At 32.2% G+C, this 19386-nt stretch overlaps 1 protein-coding gene and 1 long non-coding RNA gene across 2 annotated transcripts; both read right to left on the bottom strand.

Annotated features, from left to right (window-relative positions):
* Positions 1 to 275: 275 nt before the first annotated feature.
* Positions 276 to 14626, bottom strand: LOC143066720 (uncharacterized). The gene is made up of 4 exons (XR_012975764.1): positions 14566 to 14626; positions 6290 to 6361; positions 1950 to 2095; positions 276 to 856 (listed from the first exon to the last, which is right to left on the bottom strand). It is a non-coding gene; the product is annotated as an uncharacterized LOC143066720 (long non-coding RNA).
* A 3344-nt stretch (positions 14627 to 17970) lies between these two features.
* LOC143066880 (uncharacterized) lies at positions 17971 to 19386 on the bottom strand. Its single transcript, XM_076239689.1, has 2 exons — positions 18888 to 19386; positions 17971 to 18287 (listed from the first exon to the last, which is right to left on the bottom strand). Exons 1-2 carry the CDS (start codon positions 19384 to 19386, stop codon positions 17971 to 17973), a joined length of 816 nt encoding a protein of 271 aa, XP_076095804.1.

Raw genomic sequence — 19386 nt, 5'->3', positions numbered from 1 at the left:
TTAATTATTTTATTTCATTCTCATCCAAATTGTACAAGCAATATATATCTTGTCTATATAATAACAAACACAGGTGTGCAAAACAAACGTTAAAATTATGATAATAGAAAGTAATTAAATAAATAAGGTATGCATGTAAAACTTTGCGTTCTCTTTAAAATACAAATTGCTTTTAAAGTTAACATTATAGTATACACTAAACATTGACCATACCATATTATATAAAGTTAATAGATTGTCTGTTTTATTTATAAATAAATCATATCAGTATCAGCTAGAAAATTCAGTTCTTTGTTTGCATTTACCAAATAGTAGTTTTGTTTAAATGATTGAAGTTATATTTTTTATTTTTGTAGTTTAATATGTATTGACATAGAAACGTGGTATAACATTCTACATTGGCTAGAGGTTTAGTGGAAGGGTTGAGATAACAACATGTTTAATCCTGTCGCATTTCAGGAGCCTCTGGCCTTTGTAAGTCTTGTTCGTTTTAAATTTTAGTTCATTTTATGCTTTGAAGTTTAGTGTGACGTCCATCATCACTGACCTAGTTCATAGTTTTGTTATGGAGCAAGCTGAAGCCTGACTCCGGGGGCGGGATTTGTTTTTTATCTGTGTGGAATAGCCATTTGTGACCTTCGGCTATTTTCTCCTCTTTGGTCGGGTTTGTTGTCTCTTTGAGGCTTTTCCTATTTCTTTCTCAAATTTATAAAATCTTTACGACATGTAATTATTTTCCATTTACCTGTACATGTAGTACCGGTCCATCCACCGACGCATGAGCAAACCAAGTCACCATAGCTGTTTTGACTACAAGATCCACCATTTGAACAATAGTCAGGAAAACATGAATCGTCTGTGGTTAGTGCAAAAATAAACAACTTGAATTGGAATATACAATTCTAAGGATTTAATTAAGGTAAGGAATGATAAAAAAAGGAACAAATATAAAGGAATAATAAAAAAAAAGCATTCAAATTAGTAATGGGTGCTTAGGGTAATTAGGTCAATTGTATTCCTATCCCTTTTGTCGAAAAAAAATGCACTGTTCTGTTTCTCGCGTCGTGTTAGTTATTTACTGGCTTTTGTGTTACCAACCATTTATTACAAAAATCTGTATACTAATTGTTAATTTAATATACGATAGACGGATGCGTCTTCTCTTCAAATTAACATTCTAGTCAATCACAGTGTAAACCTTAAAATCTGTAATCATCAATTGTAGTTAGAGAATAAGAAACACATAGACGAGAAGGAAAGGCAGATGTTAGATCCCATATTTATCTACTAAATTTAAAAGAAATGAAGCAAGCAACAATATTTTTTCCAACGAAAAAATCTATGGAAAGTTTTATTTATCCAACAAAAACTAAAATCTTAGAAGAGTGATCTTTCATAAAAAATGATTCATATCAAGTATAAGAATATTAACTTTTATTTCTGTTCTTGTATGCATTTGGACAGGTTAACGATTCATCCAAATGTATGGTTAAAACTTACTAGTATCATTTTTTTTCATAAATTTAAAGTAAAAACAGTTTTCGTTATAACGTCTTTTGTATTTGAGTCAAAATATTCAAAACGCTTTAATAACACATACTATTCCATTTAATCGATGGATTTTGAATTATAGCTATTTTATGAAGTGTTCTTTTAATCTTACTTCCGGATAATTTCCTTTCTCAGTACAGTAGATTGATATGCATTTTTTTCGCTGAAATCTTCGGGGATTGTGGCTTTGTCAATGACATTGACATGACATTGACATTGTCGTCATAGGTAAAATAGCGATAAATAGATTATCATTGGTCATCACAATTCGATTGCTTTTCTTCCTTTCGCCGTTACGGTTCAAGTAAGAAAATATATCTCGTTGCGATGATCAGCGAAAATGTATTATTACAATTGTTTTTTCTCTTTATAATTATATGCTATCATACAATACTTACAGGTACAATTATCGAAATCACTTTCTTGAAGACTTGACATCATAATATTATCCCGATCCAAACAGATGACTTGATCATTTAGCAAAGATTTTGATTTAAGCCAGGACCAAAAGGGAAAGTTACAATCACATACTAGATCAAGATGCCTGTTTGAAATTGAAGTGAATGCATTTAGTGTATGTTATGTAATCTTGATTACAGTCTAGCTTTGTATGATATCACATTTCTAATCAAAAACACAAAATATAACACGATCGAACAAATATTATAGAACTGATAAAAGGATGAAATCACGAATAGACATGGTTATTAACATTGATTAAAACTATACACCTGGGGCGGATCCAGCCATTTTTAAAAGGGGGGGGGGGTTCTCAACCCAGGACAAAAGGGAGGGGGTCCAACCACATATCCCATTTAAATGCATTGATCGTCCAAAAAAAGGGGATACTATCCTCCCGCATCCCCCTAGATCCGCCACTGTACACATGTATATATGTTTAGACGAGTTGTATACACATAATATACACAGCCATGTATAACCATCACTGTTGGTGATCCGGTGGATTAATCTGTTGTAGACTTGTCACTGGCTCAGACGTACTTATAAATATAATTATTTTTTTGTAGGATTCTTTACTATAGATAATTCAGCTGATCTGTTAAATAACATGTCAATGCCTTTATTAGTTATCATGTACTGTAGTACGACGCTCGATTAAAACTGACGTAGAAATGTAACACCCGGCCACCGAAAGGTTAATTTTTATGAAGCCCAGGTGGTCGTGTGGTCTAGCGGGACGGCTACAGTGCAGTCGATTTGATCTAACATTGTTGGGTTGATGTTTAGACGAGTTGTATATATATCCGGTTTATATAATCCGTTCATCCTATATTGACTCTTAAAATTCAAGAGTCTATCTTAAATTGAGGGTAAATTATATGGCCTTCCAAATACCGTTTCGATACGTAACATCACTGAAGAGACTTATATGAGTTTGACTGTCCCTTTGGTATCTTTCGTCCCTCTTTTGTCGAAATCTAGATCTTGTGTACAAAAAAAATAAATAATTGACATATTGATTTTTATCCAACGCAATCATAGGTTTGAACGTAGTTTTCAATTTAGACTTGTTTATATATATATATCTATAATACTAAAATGACGAGGTCCAATTTGTCAGCCGTCATCACGTAAAAACGACGAATTTAAAAAAAATCAACTTTATATATAACTATTATAGCACAAAGGTGAAGTTTAAAAATTACACCACTCCAGGCCATTTCGTTTTCCACGTAATTAATATTGCCAAAAATTAAGAAGTTCCGGGTCGAGTCCGATACCGATACCAATAGTATATTCACCTGTTACCTATTAGCTTATCTGTACGTTCCACATCTGACAGGCGCACCACCAAACGGTGTATTCAGGATTAATATGCTATATACACGGGTCATAATCACCGGGTTGACAATACTCAATAGTCAAATTGTTACCTATTGTAGTATTTTAATCAGTAAGACTCTCTTCCTTATCTGTACGTTTCGCATCTGACAGACGCACCACCAAACGGTGTATTTAGGATTAATTAATATGCTATATACACGGGTCATAATCACAGGGTTGACACTACTAAATTGTCAAATTGTTACCTATTGTAGTATTTTAATCAGTAAGACTTTCTAAGATTACAATACGAATACTAAAAATCTGGACTAAAAAGCGTACAGTTTTCAATTTGTTAGCAGCCATGACGTAAAACAATAATTCAACTTTATTTATAACTAATATAGGACAATGCTGTTGATTAAAAAATACTCCATTCCAGGACCTTTTGTTTTCCAAATAATTAATATTACCAATAATTAATAAGTTCCAGTTCGACGGGTATAAACAGAAAGATTTGAAAGCAGAGAAAACTGTGTATCTTATAATCGGCATGACTTTATCAGATGACAATACTAATACTAAAATAAGGTTTGCGCATAGTTATATACTTTAACATGTTTAATTCAGTCACGGACCCGCGATATCATGGGTGTGTTCTAGTATATATATATATCGAAACCGGATCTGCTGTACAAAAAAAAATAAAAAAATATTGACACCTTATGTTTGTGGCATAACATCGTGGCCTAGGTTAAATGTTTTCTGTTTAGTATTAAATTTATATTAAGATCCATTTTGTTACATCTCGTGATCAATTTTTTTGGGCAATTGCCAATGGCAGTCAGCAGGGTTAAAGAACATCCGTTGTTCATCCTGCTAGTCAAATGCGTTTTGTTTAAATATACTTTTTCACTTATTTGGTCTTTTGGAAAATGTTGTTTATGCTGTATTTAGACCCTTCTACAACGAAATTTGTTTTACATGCACACGTATAAAAATTGCGGTTTTTATCCAACGCAATCAAAGGTTTGAACGTAGTTTCCAATTTAGACTTGTTTATATATATATATCGAAACCGGATCTGGTGTACAAAAAAAATAAAAAAAAATATTGACACCTTATGTTTGTGGCATAAAATCGTGGCCCAGGTTGATTGTTTTCTGTTTAGTATTAAATTTATATTAAGATCCATTTTGTTAAATCTTGTGATCAATTTTATTTAGCAATTGCCACTGGCAGTCAGCAGGGTTAAAGAACATCAGTTGTTCGACCTGTTAGTCAAATGCGTTTTGTTTAAATATACTTTTTCACTTTTTTGCTCTTTTGGAAAATGTTGTTTGTGCTGTATTTAGACCCTTCTACAACGAAATTTGTTTTACATGCACACGTATAAAAATTGCGGTTTTTATCCAACGAAATCAAGGTGTCAATGTTTTTTTGGTACACCAGATCCGGATTTCGACAATAAATGTCACTTCAGTGATGTTAGAGAGCGAAACGGTATTTGGAAGGCCACATAAAATGTACCCTAATTTTTAGATAGACTCTTGAATTTTAAGAGTCAATATAGGATGAACGGATCATATAAACCGGAGGGAAAATATGATACAAGCCCAAACGAAAAAATATAAACGAGTCTAAATTGAAAACTACGTTAAAACCTATGATTGCGTTGGATAAAAACCGCATGTAGAAGGGTCTAAATACAGCAATATATATAAATATATAATCTACGACCTTCCTCTTTTACATTCAAATTGCACAGGTAAGTTCCTTATATTAGACAATTAATGAATTGTAAGTAAGCAACGGAACGTTTGTCAATGTTCAAAATAGAAAGTATGTGCTTTTAATTATGTTATAAATGTAAATAATTTAAGAATTTTGCAATCAACATATTTTAATGATCTTTACGTTGATACCCCCTTTCCCCTTTTTTCAAGAATGTATTAAATTTGTTTGAATCAGTTCATTTAGAATGTCGTTTGTTGCAATCCGAATATGTTTAATACCCTTTGAAACATAAATCATGAATTATATTTCCCATTTTTTGTTTTAATTGCCTGATTCATGTGTTTTAATTTCTTTTAAGATCTTTGTAATTTAATTAAATGCAAGGAATGATCTGTTTGACATCATTAAGATTGTGAATTCGAACACAACACAAAACAGGTGATAGAGGTACATAACATGTCATACAGCAAAATGTAATTTATTATTTGAATTTTGATATGGATATTAAACAATTGACTGACAGTATTATTTGTTTTCTTTTTGGGCATAAAAAAGGAAATCAAAAAAATGTCGCTGCTTCTTACAATAGGCTTCATAATAAATGAATTAACAAATGAGGACATTATGCAGACATTTACGTTTATACTGGTCACTGCTTTTTCTCTTATATCTTATATAGCTATTACAATTCCAACAAATACAAACTTTTACAGGCTTGTGCAACAACTAGCAAACTGTTACATATGCTTCTGCATTAAAACACGTAAGAATAATTTGATTTGAGACTTTGTTTCATTAATGTATGATATATGCATCCCTGTGATACATTTGCAAACGTTCAAATGATTTGTTACAGTACCCCTATTTATAACTACACTTGCTGATTTGCATGTTAAAAAACTTTGCGTAACAACATTTTATTGAAATTTTCTGAAACTTTGAGATGTTTTGCTAGACTTATATCAAATACTGTTATGTTTATATTCTTTATCATCTTAACTTTTTATATTAATTAATGATCAAATGTTATGTACGGCAATTCACCTTGTCAACAGGTAAGATTAGATTCAACTACATGTTTAGGTTCTTTTCTCAATTGCTAAATCTCACAAAGTCTCACAATGAATTAGAAACTAGATAATATAATACTGTATTAAAACGTCGGTTGTTAACATCATAAGACTATCAATCGTTCAATAAACATATATTTACTTACAGATTTTGTAAGTTGATGTTATATTCAAAAGTGTTATTCTTGACAAATGTCAGATTGTTTCCACTCAGATCTCTGAAAAAAAATTAAGCAAAACCCTTTATCTCGTGAATCGATAAATAGTTGCAAAATCAAGGTACAATATAATAAACATTTATAATTTTATCAGGTAATTGTATGTGCACTACATTTAAGACAAACTGCCATCACATTGAATAATTACCGATTAACAAGTAATAGTACAATGATACATTTTTTATATCTTTAAATTAATTTGACCCAAATAAACAGTTCATTATGTAAACAATTCAGTTTGGCATTTTCTTATCCATATAACATGTAAAATCAGCACGTACAAAATACTACAGAACACATCTTCCTATATCAAGAACTTTATATTTCAATATCAGTGAGATATATAGATTAAATAACTATTATAGGTATATTGTTTAAAAAATCGAAGATTTGTTCCGCCAAAACAAATCTGTTTTCGTGTTCATTCGATACAAAGTTATATTGTTCTGCCTTGAAGTAGATATGACATGTACCAAGTATGAGACCAAACAGTTAGTGCTGCCGATATGAAACAAAAGCGGGGATTCAAATATCGCCGCAGATCATACATTCTCGTCTTAAATTTGAGAGGAATAGTTTATTTATTATGGTGATAGACCTGCGTAACTACTGGTTATCCGACGGCTTAGCTAAAGTTGTCACATGTTGAGAGGTATAAAAGATCGCATATTTTGGTATGAATGTTGGTTTAGTCATGGGTCTTTGCATCATAAATAGACACATTTATTCTAAAACAAGTTGTTATATATATATTTACAGGTTAAATTGAAAACAACGTCCAAACATATGAGAACGTTGGATAAAAACCGTAATTTGTATTCGTGTGCACGTAAAATAAAAATAATTGCTGACATTGGGCCACAGATGTTCCATGTGCAAATTATTATGTAAGATATAAATGTTCTATTTGTTTTACCTTAAATAAAATAGGTATTTCTATTCTGTTCTTTATTCATTGTAACACATATATGTTACTATAGCTTTTTTTTTATACCAATAGTACATGTATTCAAAAGAAAAAAAAGAAAACCAAATAAAGTAAACAACTACGAGAACTGATTAATTAACAATATGTCAATAAATGTTATTCATAAAATATGTTTATTTTCTTGGTCGTATGTGGGTTGGTTGATATTACATTGTTCTCTCCCATTCTCAGTTTTTAGAAAACTACGACGCCTTGATTGATTAATATCCGATAACGAGTCAAGGTCCTTCTAAGAATACTAGCAAAGACGACGGTGCCATCTTTTAACTAAGCGATAATGTTCCCTTGCTTAATAATTGGGAACTGGTTTCTTTTAAAATGACAAGTTACCATTATCACAAGTGGTAACAATAGCATATTCCATATATTCAAATTTTAGCATTGCATTGACAAGTGCGAAATTAGTAGGATATCTATTATTATCTACCATTGGAGTGGCTTATGAAACAAAAACTTTAGTCCTTGGCATTGACTCATGCATATGATATATTAAGTTCTTCATATGACTTACACATACTGGTGTAGATTCCCTTAGAGCATCGTTTAGCGAATGCAGCACCAGCATATTTAATGGATCTCCAATCTGGCTTATTGTTTTTTTAAGAATCAGCCAATGTCATGGCCTTTTTTTGCAAGATGTAAGAGCTAGAGAATTTACCAGGCTGAATACCTTTTGTGTTGAGTAACCTATAAGTAGGACTTGAGGTTTGTTAAAAGAAGCCTTTGTTTTGGTTGAGTCAGTTTTTTTTTCGGTTGAACTTGTGTCCAATTTTCATCTTTGTTGTTTCCATTATCATGATAATTGTGTTGTTAATGAATATATATGTAACACACTAACAAACGACAACCACTGAATTACATTCTCCTGATTGGGACAGGCACATACATACAGAACGTTGCGAGGTTAAATATGTAAGCAGGATCACAACCCTCCTCCTTACCTGGGACAGTTGTATAACAGTACAACATAAGAATAAGAATGAACTATAGAAATCAGTTGAAAAAGGCTAACTCATTAGATATATACAAATAGAAATACATATAACAAAACACAGAGTGGACGTGGTTGGGTACTTGTATATCCCAACATCAAACCAATGCATCTAAGAATAAATCATCAATCAGAACACACCCAACATCCAATTGAGTTAGCGTAAAGACGTCATAGACAGTCAGAGAAAACCTTGACCTTGTGCAATGACAAGATACTGGTATCGACAGATTTTAAATCCATGAATGTGTATATGTATATAACAATAATAGTTTGTTTAATTTTAATTTTGTTATAAAATTCGTTTTCAGATTTTAATTGACGAATTGCCCTCATGTCCTCGTAGGAAAACCAACCTTTAACATGAATCTATGACAAGATTTAAAAATACGCATTCATTTTAAATACAGTGAAATGTTACTCGAAAAACTGTAACAAGAACTCTACCTTAAAATGTGACTAAAACTTGATATTTTACTCGAATGGTAACTGTAAACTTAATTCTTACTCGAACTTTAACTCTATTTGTAGCGAAAACATAAAATTCGATGGATAGCACCTCCATCCGCGGATTATACAACAAATTACATTAAAATCGGTTTTAAATAGATCAGTTTAAAACCACACTGCCTAATGCACATCCACTTTAAATAATTGAATCATATTAAGTAACGCCAGAACCATATCAATTCATTGCACAACCATATCATGTAATATCAAAATATCAATCAGTTAAGTCTAAAGCATATTGAGTATTATTTCAACAACAAGTTAAAACATATTATGTTAAGACAAAGTATCTTATAGTTATAATAAAACAATATAATCTATTGTCATACTTTTCCATGTATGTGTATATTATCTTTTAACTTCCCGGTAACATTTGTACTTAGATATAGGAAGATGTGGTGTGAGTGCCAATGAGACAACTCTCCATACAAATAACAATTTAAAAAGTAAACCATTATAGGTTAAAGTACGGCCTTCAACCTGGAGCCTTAGCTCACACCGAACAACAAGCTATAAAGGGCCCCAAAATTACTAGTGTAAAACCATTCAAACGGGAAAACCAACGGTTTTATGGTTTTATGGTTTGTTGTATGGTTTTAAGAGAATAAACTATATATGCATCTATAAATTGTATGGTTTTAAGAGAATAAACTATATATGCATCTATAAATCTATCTGACTATAACATTCCACATCGTTCAATCCAGTTAAGTCAAACGAAAAGCGTATCACGTGTTATTTAGTTTTAAGAGCTGAACCCCAGAAAGATGTAGATATTGATCAATAAACTAAATTGTAATATATTGTTATTGTTAATATGTCTTCTGAATTGAGTAAAGCCATTTTCATTATTATTCAAAGTGTGTCTTTTTATGTTGTAATGTAACACTACTGTTGTTGTAGGTTAGGGTGAAGGTTGATGCCTGTTAAGACGTTTAAATTGGCTGCATTTGTTTGCGCCTGTCGTAAGGCAGGAACCTGTTGTTCATTTGTTGTTGTTTGTCGATGTGGTTTATAAGACTTAGTGTCTCGTTTCTCGTTTTTTTTAATAGACTAGACCGTTGGTTTTCCTGTATAAGTTGTTTTACACTAGTCAATTTGTTGTGCTTAAATGGTGGATTTTAAATTCCCCAAGGGTAACACCAGCCAACACTACAAAAGTCTAAAAGTCTGAAAAGGCCAATTTTTGTCTTTATTAGCATGAATTTTTTCGCGACATTCTCCAAAAGTATGACTTGTGTTTTAATTTTTCTTGACAAATTCTGATTTATAATAAATTTGTATGAAATTTACTCGACAAATTCTCGTCATTCTGAGTATGGTCTTAAAATGTGTCGTCATATTCTTGACATTTGAATACTGTCTTAAAATTTCTCGAAAGATTCTTGACATTCTTTTTTTTAGCTTAACATATTCTGAACATTATGAATTGTCTATTTAATTTACTCGAAAATTCTCAGTTTTACAAATCATTACAGATATACATGATATAACTTAATTTTTATTTCTCTTTATATGAAAAACAACAAAATTTGGGCATGTTAGATAATTGAAAATTTTGTTATTTAAATATTTTTACAAATACACTTATGGCTATGAAATCTAAAGTATAAACAATAATATTATAGATATGTTGGAAAAACAATCAAAATGTTGATTTTTAAATAATTACAAACATTTATTCCTAAATCTTATAAATTATTGCTAAATCTTTTAAAATTATACTGTAGACATATTTCATTCTACATGCATAATATTCAATGTTAATATGGTGATTTATAGTACCAAAATGAGGTTTTTATCAATAGCAAAGTATTATGGTATCCTTATTCTTTTAAGGATATGTATAGTCCTACTATACAAATCCTTGATTAAACAGAAGAAACTTTGTGTAATGTCATCTGTTGCAATATATATTTTTTATAATAAGTATTACACCTTGACAGGATGTTCCCCATAAAATTAAGGTATTCAACTCCCAGGGTATACCCAACTGTTATATTGAAAATTACTGCTTTACCTGTTATCAGCCATGCACCTTATCAGTTAACTGAGCATGCTACTACAATTTAACTAGAGGCTCTCGAGAGCCTGTGTCGCTCACCTTGGTCTATGTGCATATTAAACAATGGACACAGATACATTCATGACAGAATTGTGTTTTGGTGACCATGATGTGTTTTAGATCTTACTTTACTTGACATTCTTCTTGCTACAATTATCTTTAACTACAATGAACTTGGCCCAGTAATTACAGTGGAAAATATATTCTAAAAAATTTACAAAAATTTACATATATTTATGAAAATTGTAAAAAATGACTATAAAGGGCAATAACTTCTTAACGGGTAAACTGACAATTTTGGTCATCTTGACCTATTTGTAGATCTTACTTTGCTGAACATTATTGCTGTTTATAGTTTATCTCTATCTATTATAATATTCAAGATAATAACCAAGAACAGCAAAATTTCCTTAAAATTACTAATTCTGAGGCAGCAACCCAACAACAGGTTGTCTGTTTTGTCTGACAATTTCAGGGCAGATAGATCTTGATCTGATAAACATTTTATCCCCTGTCAGACTTGCTCTAAATGCTTTGGTTTCAGAGATATGAGCCAAAATCTACATTTCGCCCCTATGTACTATTTTTAGCCATGGCGGCCACCTTGGTTGGTTGCCAGGGTCATGCCACACATTTTTAAAACTAGATACCTAAATAATGATTGTGGCTATGTCTGGTAAAATTTTGCCCAGTAGTTTTAGAGGAAATTTTTTTTAAAAAGAATACTAAAATTTTAGAAAAATGGTTAATGATTGACTATAAAGGGCAATACTCCTTAATGGGTAAACTGACAATTTTGATCATGTGACTTATTTGTAGATCTTACTTTGCTGAACATTATTGCTATTTACAGTTTATCTCTATCTATGATAATATTCAAGATAATAAGCAAAAACTGCAAAATTTCCTTAAAATTACTAATTCAGGGGCAGCAACCCAACAACGGGTAGTCAGATTTGTCTCAAAATTTCAGGGCAGATAGATCTTGACCTAAAAGATTATTTTACCCGATGTCAGATTTGCTCCAAATGCTTTGGTTTTAGAGTTATAAGCCAAAATCTACATTTTACCCCTATTTACTATTTTTAGCCATGGCGGCCATCTTGGTTGGTTAGCAGGATCATAACACACATTTTTTAAACTCGATACCCCAATGATGATTATGGCCAAGTTTGGAATAATTTGGCCCAGTAGTTTCAGAGGAGAAGATATTTGTAAAAGATTACTAAGATTTACGAAAAATGGTTATAAATTGACTAGTAAGGGCAATAACTCCTCAAAGGGTCAACTGACCATTTCGGTCATGTTGACTTATTTGTAAATCTTACTTTGCTGAACATTATTGCTGTTTACAGTTTATCTCTATCTATAATAACCAAAAATATTAAAATTTCTTTAAAATTACCACTTTGGGGGCAGCAACCCAACAATGGGTTGTCTGATTCATCTGAAATTTAAGGGCAGATAGATGGGTCAATATCTTTAATTGTTTTTACATAGGCGGTAATGGTAACGTTTTTTCCTGTAGCTCAGTCCATATCGTTAACTTGAATATGTATGATAGCTCGTTTCGAAGCTGTGACATTTTCACATATGTGGTTAAATTTTCGGGGTACGAAGTGAGATTACTTTTTCCGTAAATTAGCAAACCCCGAACATCCTTTTGTGATGCGGCTCCTTGTGGTAAATTATCCCCTTTTTAACACAATAAGTTATTTGAAAATTTAATACTTTGAACACATTCAATAGCTCCATAGTTTTAACACATTTATTCTATGTTCCTCTACATTCCTAATCACCACAAATAATTAAGTTCAGTCATTTGTTAAAAATAGAAACATGTCCAATATCACTACACAGAGAGTTTTTCTTTACACGTGACTTTTGAGTTCCTCATTTCGAGGCGCATTAGGGATGTTGTCCCAGATCTTGACCTGATAAACATGTTTACCCCACGTCAGATTTGCTCTAAATGCTTTGGTTTTTGAGTTATAAGCCAAAAACTGCATTTTACCCCTATGTTCTATTTTTTGCCATGGCGGCCATCTTGGTTGGTTGGCCGAGTCACCGGACACATTTTTGAAACTCGATACCCCAATGATGATTGTGGCCAAGTTTGGTTAAATTTGGCTCAGTAGTTTCAGAGGAGAAGATTTTTGTAAAAGTTAACGACGCCGGACGCCGGACGCCGGACGCCGGATGCAAAGTGATGGGAATAGCTCACTTGGCCCTGCGGGCCAGGTGAGCTAAAAAGTGTGTTGATAGATGAAAATGAAAATAATCATTTTAATTACGTAATTGATATCTTGAGAAATAAATCAGGAGTGAATTAACACAAATATTTTGTTTTGATGAAAAATTGTGAAATTCAACACTCACTTTTGAATAAATAATGTTTTTTTTTATAGTACTAAAAAAAATAAGTAAGTTTTTGAATCAAGTTTGGAACAAATTCTTTGACCCAAACGAAAGCCCCCCCCTTTTTAGCCATCACAAATACGCACAAAAAGACACATGCTCACTTTTAAATACTGCCTCAAGTCACCCATTTTGTTAAGGCATTCAAATGAATAAAACCAGAGGATTCCGAAAATTTTACCAAAATTCCAAAACATGACAAGGGAGCTTCCTTGAGAAAACATTTAATAAAAAAATCAAATTTAAACTACATTGTGGGTCATTCGGGGTATTCTCACATGAATGCACTAAAAGGGTATCTTACTATACAAAAATCAATCCTTAATTCTTCAAAGTTTATTAGTTAAGCGATTATAAAAATGAGTAACAGCAATACATAGTCATAAACAGTGCAGAATGTATCTGTACACATTTCAGGCGAAATTTATTCAGTTGAGATTGTGTCAAGACATCTTTGAGACCGACAAAAATGTATCAAGATATATTCAGACAGCTTTAAGACTGTCAAGAATATGTTAAGACATATTCAGACATTAATGAGAATGTCAAGAATATGTCAAGACACATTCAGACATTATTAAGATTGTCAAGAATATGTCAAGACTGATCGAGACAAATAAAAGACAGCCAATAATTTGTCGAGACTAATCAAGACTCTTATCAGATGATACAGGAAGTGTCGATTCTTATTTAGACAATGTTCATACTGTCAAGACACTTGTCAAGAAAAATCATTAGACACATTCATACTTTGTTAAGATTTTTTTTTTTTAAATAATTCATACAAATAAAGAATGTCGAGTAAATTTTCATGCAGATTCAGACCGACAATGGTTTTCAGACTTTTTGACTTTTGATTTTTTGAAATACTAAGGCGTTTTTACCTCGGGAATAGATTACCTTTGCTGTCTTGGGTCAAACTTTTGGGAATTTTGGTTCTCAATGCTCCTCAACTTCCTACTTTATTTGGCCTTTTTAACTTTTTTGGATACGAACGTTACTGATGAGTCTCTTGGAAACGAAACGCGCGTCTTGCATACATACAAAATTTAATTCTGTTATCTTTGATGAGTGTTTTTACAGCTTGCTGTTTAGTGTGAGTCAAGGCTCTATGTTGATGTCCGTATTTTGACCTATATTGGTTTACTTTTTATACATTGCGTCTTGGATAGAGAGTTGTCTCATTGGCTCTCATACTAAATCTTCTTATTTCCATAAACATGCATACTAACAGTTTCTGTAGTGCTGATAAGGTCTGAAATGCCCCATGCTGTATTGTAGTTACTTGATTGTTGTTCAAATATCTGAAACAAAGTAATGGTGAGATAATCATAATGCTTTTGTTATCATATACCGGTGAAGGATGAATTGACTTCCACATTCAAACATTGTGTTGATATTATCTAATTTCATCAATTGTCAAATTTGCAAATGTTATCATTGACATATTATCGAAACTTTAAGAAGATAATTGAAAAAATCTTGTTGTATAGCTTACATAAAAGCCTTTTAAACGAACAAAATATTATGCTCTAAAAATCTTATAAAGGACGTAATGCGTGAGTTTGAATCTTTTCATCTAAGAATTTTTGAACAACTGTCCTGTTTTATATTTCGAAAATTAAGAATGATATATAATATAAATGAAACTTCGTGTTAAACAAAAGAGGGACGAATGATACCAGAGGGACAATCAAACTCATAAATCGAAAATAAACTGACAACGCCATGGCTAAAAATGAAAAAAGACAAACAGACAAACAATAGTACACATGGTACAACATAGAAAACTAAAGAATAAGCATTACGAACCCCACCAAAAACTAAAGGTGATATCAGGTGCTCCGGAAGGGTAAGCAGATCCTGCTCCACATGTGGCACCCATCGTGATGCTTATTTGATAACAAATCTGGTAAATAGTCTAATTCGGTAGGTCACATTCATGAAAGGGAAGGGAATTGTAGTTATGACGTGAGGAACATATTTTATATCATTTGTGATACGGTTATTCCAAAACGGTCATCCAACTCGTGATGGCGTCCGTAAAATTTACGAAGGGATGATTTCAACTTCACCATTTGGAAGTTTTGGATTAATAGCTTCCTTGTGATCAGCAACCCTCTATCAAGAAAATCATGATAGGAAATGCAAGCACGGGAATATCGTATCAATTGGGAGATATATACCCCGTATGCAGGTGCTGCTGGAATTTTGCTAATTAGATATAGAAAGTTCACAATTGGAAAGCTGAAATTATCTCTTTTGTCGTATTTGTGATCAAATATTTTTGAACCATTTTGGCTCTTAGATGTACTATCTTAACATATATAGACACATAAATTATTAAAACAATTGTTTCTTGTATAAAGAATGATCATTGTTTGAATATGGTTACTAGTTAATGCATAGACAATGCTTAATCAAGTCAATAATGCAACTAAAACACCACCAAACAATCGACACGTATACGTATAAATTACAAACTGGCAAATTAATAATGTTACTGTGACTAATATCCTTACTTTTTGACAAAATATGCTTGTTTAAATTAATGTTTTTTTTCTGAAGACAAATACCCATGTGTTTTCTGATAGATTTCAAGCGACACATTCATAATAGGTTATTTTCTTTTGCGAAAAGACGATTTCAACCATAAACACAAGGTTTAAATTCTGTTCTTTTTCAGAGTTAATGGGTTTAATTAATTTCATTAAACACTCATTTTGTTGTTCTTTCTTTGATTAGTAAGTTTAAGTCATCTTGGTCAGTGGTTGTCCTTTAAGGATGTGGTTCATAGGTGTTTACCATGTGTCGTTTTACTGTTTACGCTTGTCATTTTGGGATTTTTGAAGCTTGCTGCTCGGTGTTACTCAAGTGTCCGTGTTGGAGGCTGTACTTTGACCTATAATAGTTTATTTTTGTTATGTTAGCGGCAATAAGTGAAATTAGGCATTAAGCGTAAATCCTTGGCATTAAGCTAACGCCTAGGCATTAAGTTATTGCCTGAAATTTTCAGGCATTAAGCTTATTTCCTGAAATTTGATGATCATTATTCATCCTATTGCCGAACATAATTTTAGGCAATAAGTAAACTCTGTAATTTATGCTTAGTTGGTGATTTATTCTTGATATTAATTCGTTTCCTAATTATCTTTCTAATATTACATGTATGAATATACATTCATTTGACAGATCTTCAAATTTAGTATACTAAGTTTATTTAAAAGTATTTTTGGGAGCTAAAACAGAATCAACTCAAACCTTTTCATGTGTTGTGGTATTACAAAATATTAAAAAGATGTAAAAAAAGTGATTGCATGCAATTAAAAACGGGGAAAGATTCTATAGAGTAATTATAATATTAATTCGAAATTTTGTACACATCACTAGTCGAGCTGGTTTGAACAAGGATTTGTATAGTATAAAAATCCTTGGTTTGAACTTGTCAAAAGTAAACAAAATTAAGATAGTATTTTTTTCTCACACTATTTCCCAATTATTGTATTGGATAAGTAAATTTTCTTTGTTAACAGTTCCGCAATTAAGAAATTATTTCGATTCTGATTAGGACAATTACGGTAATTTCTATGTTCGCTGTGTATAAGGTTACAGTATTTGTGTAGGCTCTTCCATCAACCTCTCTGTTAATTTTTATTCAACTAGTTCAAACCAGTTTAATTTCGCAAAGCTGTAATAATTTTAAAATTCTAAATTAAAACAGAAATTAACTAAAACAATGTTTGTGTCACAAAATAACAGAACAATTATAAATCTACGTCTTTCCCTTTGGCTTTGAGGTCAATTTCAGCTGACACGCACATTTCAGGCCGCATTTGTCAGTCAGTTGAACTTGTCAATGGCGGTGGACGTACCAGGAGAATTGGGTAAGTCTTTATTAACTAAATTGATCGTAAATGTTCCCCCGGTTATTGTAGCGTTTGTAAAGATGCTCATGTCTGACAGAGGTTTCCTGGATAAGGTTGTACATGTACTGACATTTGAGACTTGGCATGAGGGGCCCTTTGACACAGATTCATTACTGTTACTTGGGGTAGCTACATCCCGTAGAGTTGATGAGAGGGCACGCCTTTGTGCATCTGACGGTCCAGCAACGTAACTTTCTAACGATTTAATGTTTCTATGACCCGTAACTGACATGATATTTAAATCATCGACCCCGGCGCGTTTCAACCCAGTACCAACGGTAGCTTTTATACAATGGTTGGTGTATCTGTAGGAAAGGCCTGCTTCATTTGAAATCCTTGGCATCATTTGACTCAATTTGTTTTTTCCCATGGCTTGATTAGCATACCAGCAATTTGGTTTTGGATAAAGCAATGGCTGTTGAAACAGCGCATTACATTTAGGACTCAATTTAGATACATAAAAATCAAAACTTGCCACTTGACAGTTTTCATCTCCTGATTTTTCATACATACGCACCTCTTGAAGGTTTTCATGGGAATCAACGCCATGCTGAGTTTTATTTGCCTCATTGTATGTCATTTTATAATATGTATGGTACCTGTCATCTTTGAACGTACCAAAAGATGATATTGTCAAACTATTTAACCCTTCCTGGCCTCGTCTTCCAAAATTTAACATTAAGTCCTAGAATACTTTGTTTTTTAGTGTTGCTATTGAATCTGTGTTGAAAACCCCACTTGAATATAAACGCCTTCAGCTTCAGGTTTTTTGTGTACCGTAACATCTTTGCCGGCTCTCTTTAGGGTTTTTATCATTCCCGTTATAACATCATTTGATGTCATGAAGGCATTATCTTTCATTATATTAACATTACGGGATATTGCTGCACGTATTCCAACTAATGCTGATTTAGAGTAATCTGTCCCTTTTTTTGTTTGCAGGCTTGGATAGAAAAAGCATAATCTGTTTAATATGGAGCTTTCAAGTTCCTCAAACTTGTCACTGTATTGGTTTTCTGTCAACCATCCTGAAATTTAAATAAATATTTTATCAAGTTTAAATAATATTCACTTTTATAATAAATGCAAATTTGGAAATGTATATATGTCACAATATGATGTTTTAAGGCCTTTATTCTTTATTTTTTTGGTTGAATGATTTGTAAATAGTCTTGTTGCGACTCACAGTTCATAATACATGTACATGTACGTCACACGAAATGCATACATATTTTGCTGATAAATTTTGTTTTTCTAATAATGATTAAAATTCAAACTGAGTGACAATCTTGTTGTATTTGTGAATGGATTGGAAATCTTTGTGGTATATTGGTAATTACGCCTATTTTTTTTTATAGGAGAATGGGGTTCGATTCCCTGCTAGGGTCAATCCATTTTATCATAAATATGAATCAATTTTGTCATTTCAGTACGACAGTAATAATAACCTATAATCTATTTTATATTTTATCGTTAGATCATATGTTTCAATGAAATTATTATATACATGCCTTTGCAACAGGAATAGTGAGGACACAATGTAGTCATAATAGCAGGAAAAATCATAATAATATATACATGTATATACAATGATAGTTAATTGTTGTGATGTGAGTCAGTTTATTTACCTCTGAAAAGGCGCACTCCCCAATCAGTTTGTTGCTTAGTTGTCTCTTCTACTCTGGCCTGAGCCAACATATCTATGTGCTCTCTGCTTGGCATTTCTTTGAACCTTGGTTTCTTTAGAGGTGGTTCTGGTTCTAAAGCTAGTTCTGGTTCTAAAGCTTGTTCTGGTTCTAAAGCTTGTTGTAGTTCTAACCTTGGTTGTGGTTCTTCTACTGGTTCAGAAACTCCTTCAGCAAAAGTTGAAAGTTCGTCATCTGATTGCGAGCTTTCTTGCTCGAACTGGTATATTGTGGCATCAATTAGTCTAGCAAACATTGACGTAACTGATGCATCACATATTTCGTGTCTGAATACTCTCTTTGTTTGTCCTGATGAGATATTCCTAATAATATACTGTAGAACAGATTGTTTCTGGTTGTAATGGTCAATTATTGTGTAGTTCTGTCCTTTATGTTCTACCTTAAGTCCAATTTTTAAGGGAATTGTTCTCGCATACTCCAT

Source organism: Mytilus galloprovincialis, chromosome 3 (assembly GCF_965363235.1).
Source record: "Mytilus galloprovincialis chromosome 3, xbMytGall1.hap1.1, whole genome shotgun sequence".
NCBI lineage: Eukaryota > Metazoa > Mollusca > Bivalvia > Mytilida > Mytilidae > Mytilus > Mytilus galloprovincialis.
The sequence above is the reverse complement of the archived record's forward strand: the minus strand, read 5'-3'. Positions and strand labels throughout refer to the sequence as shown.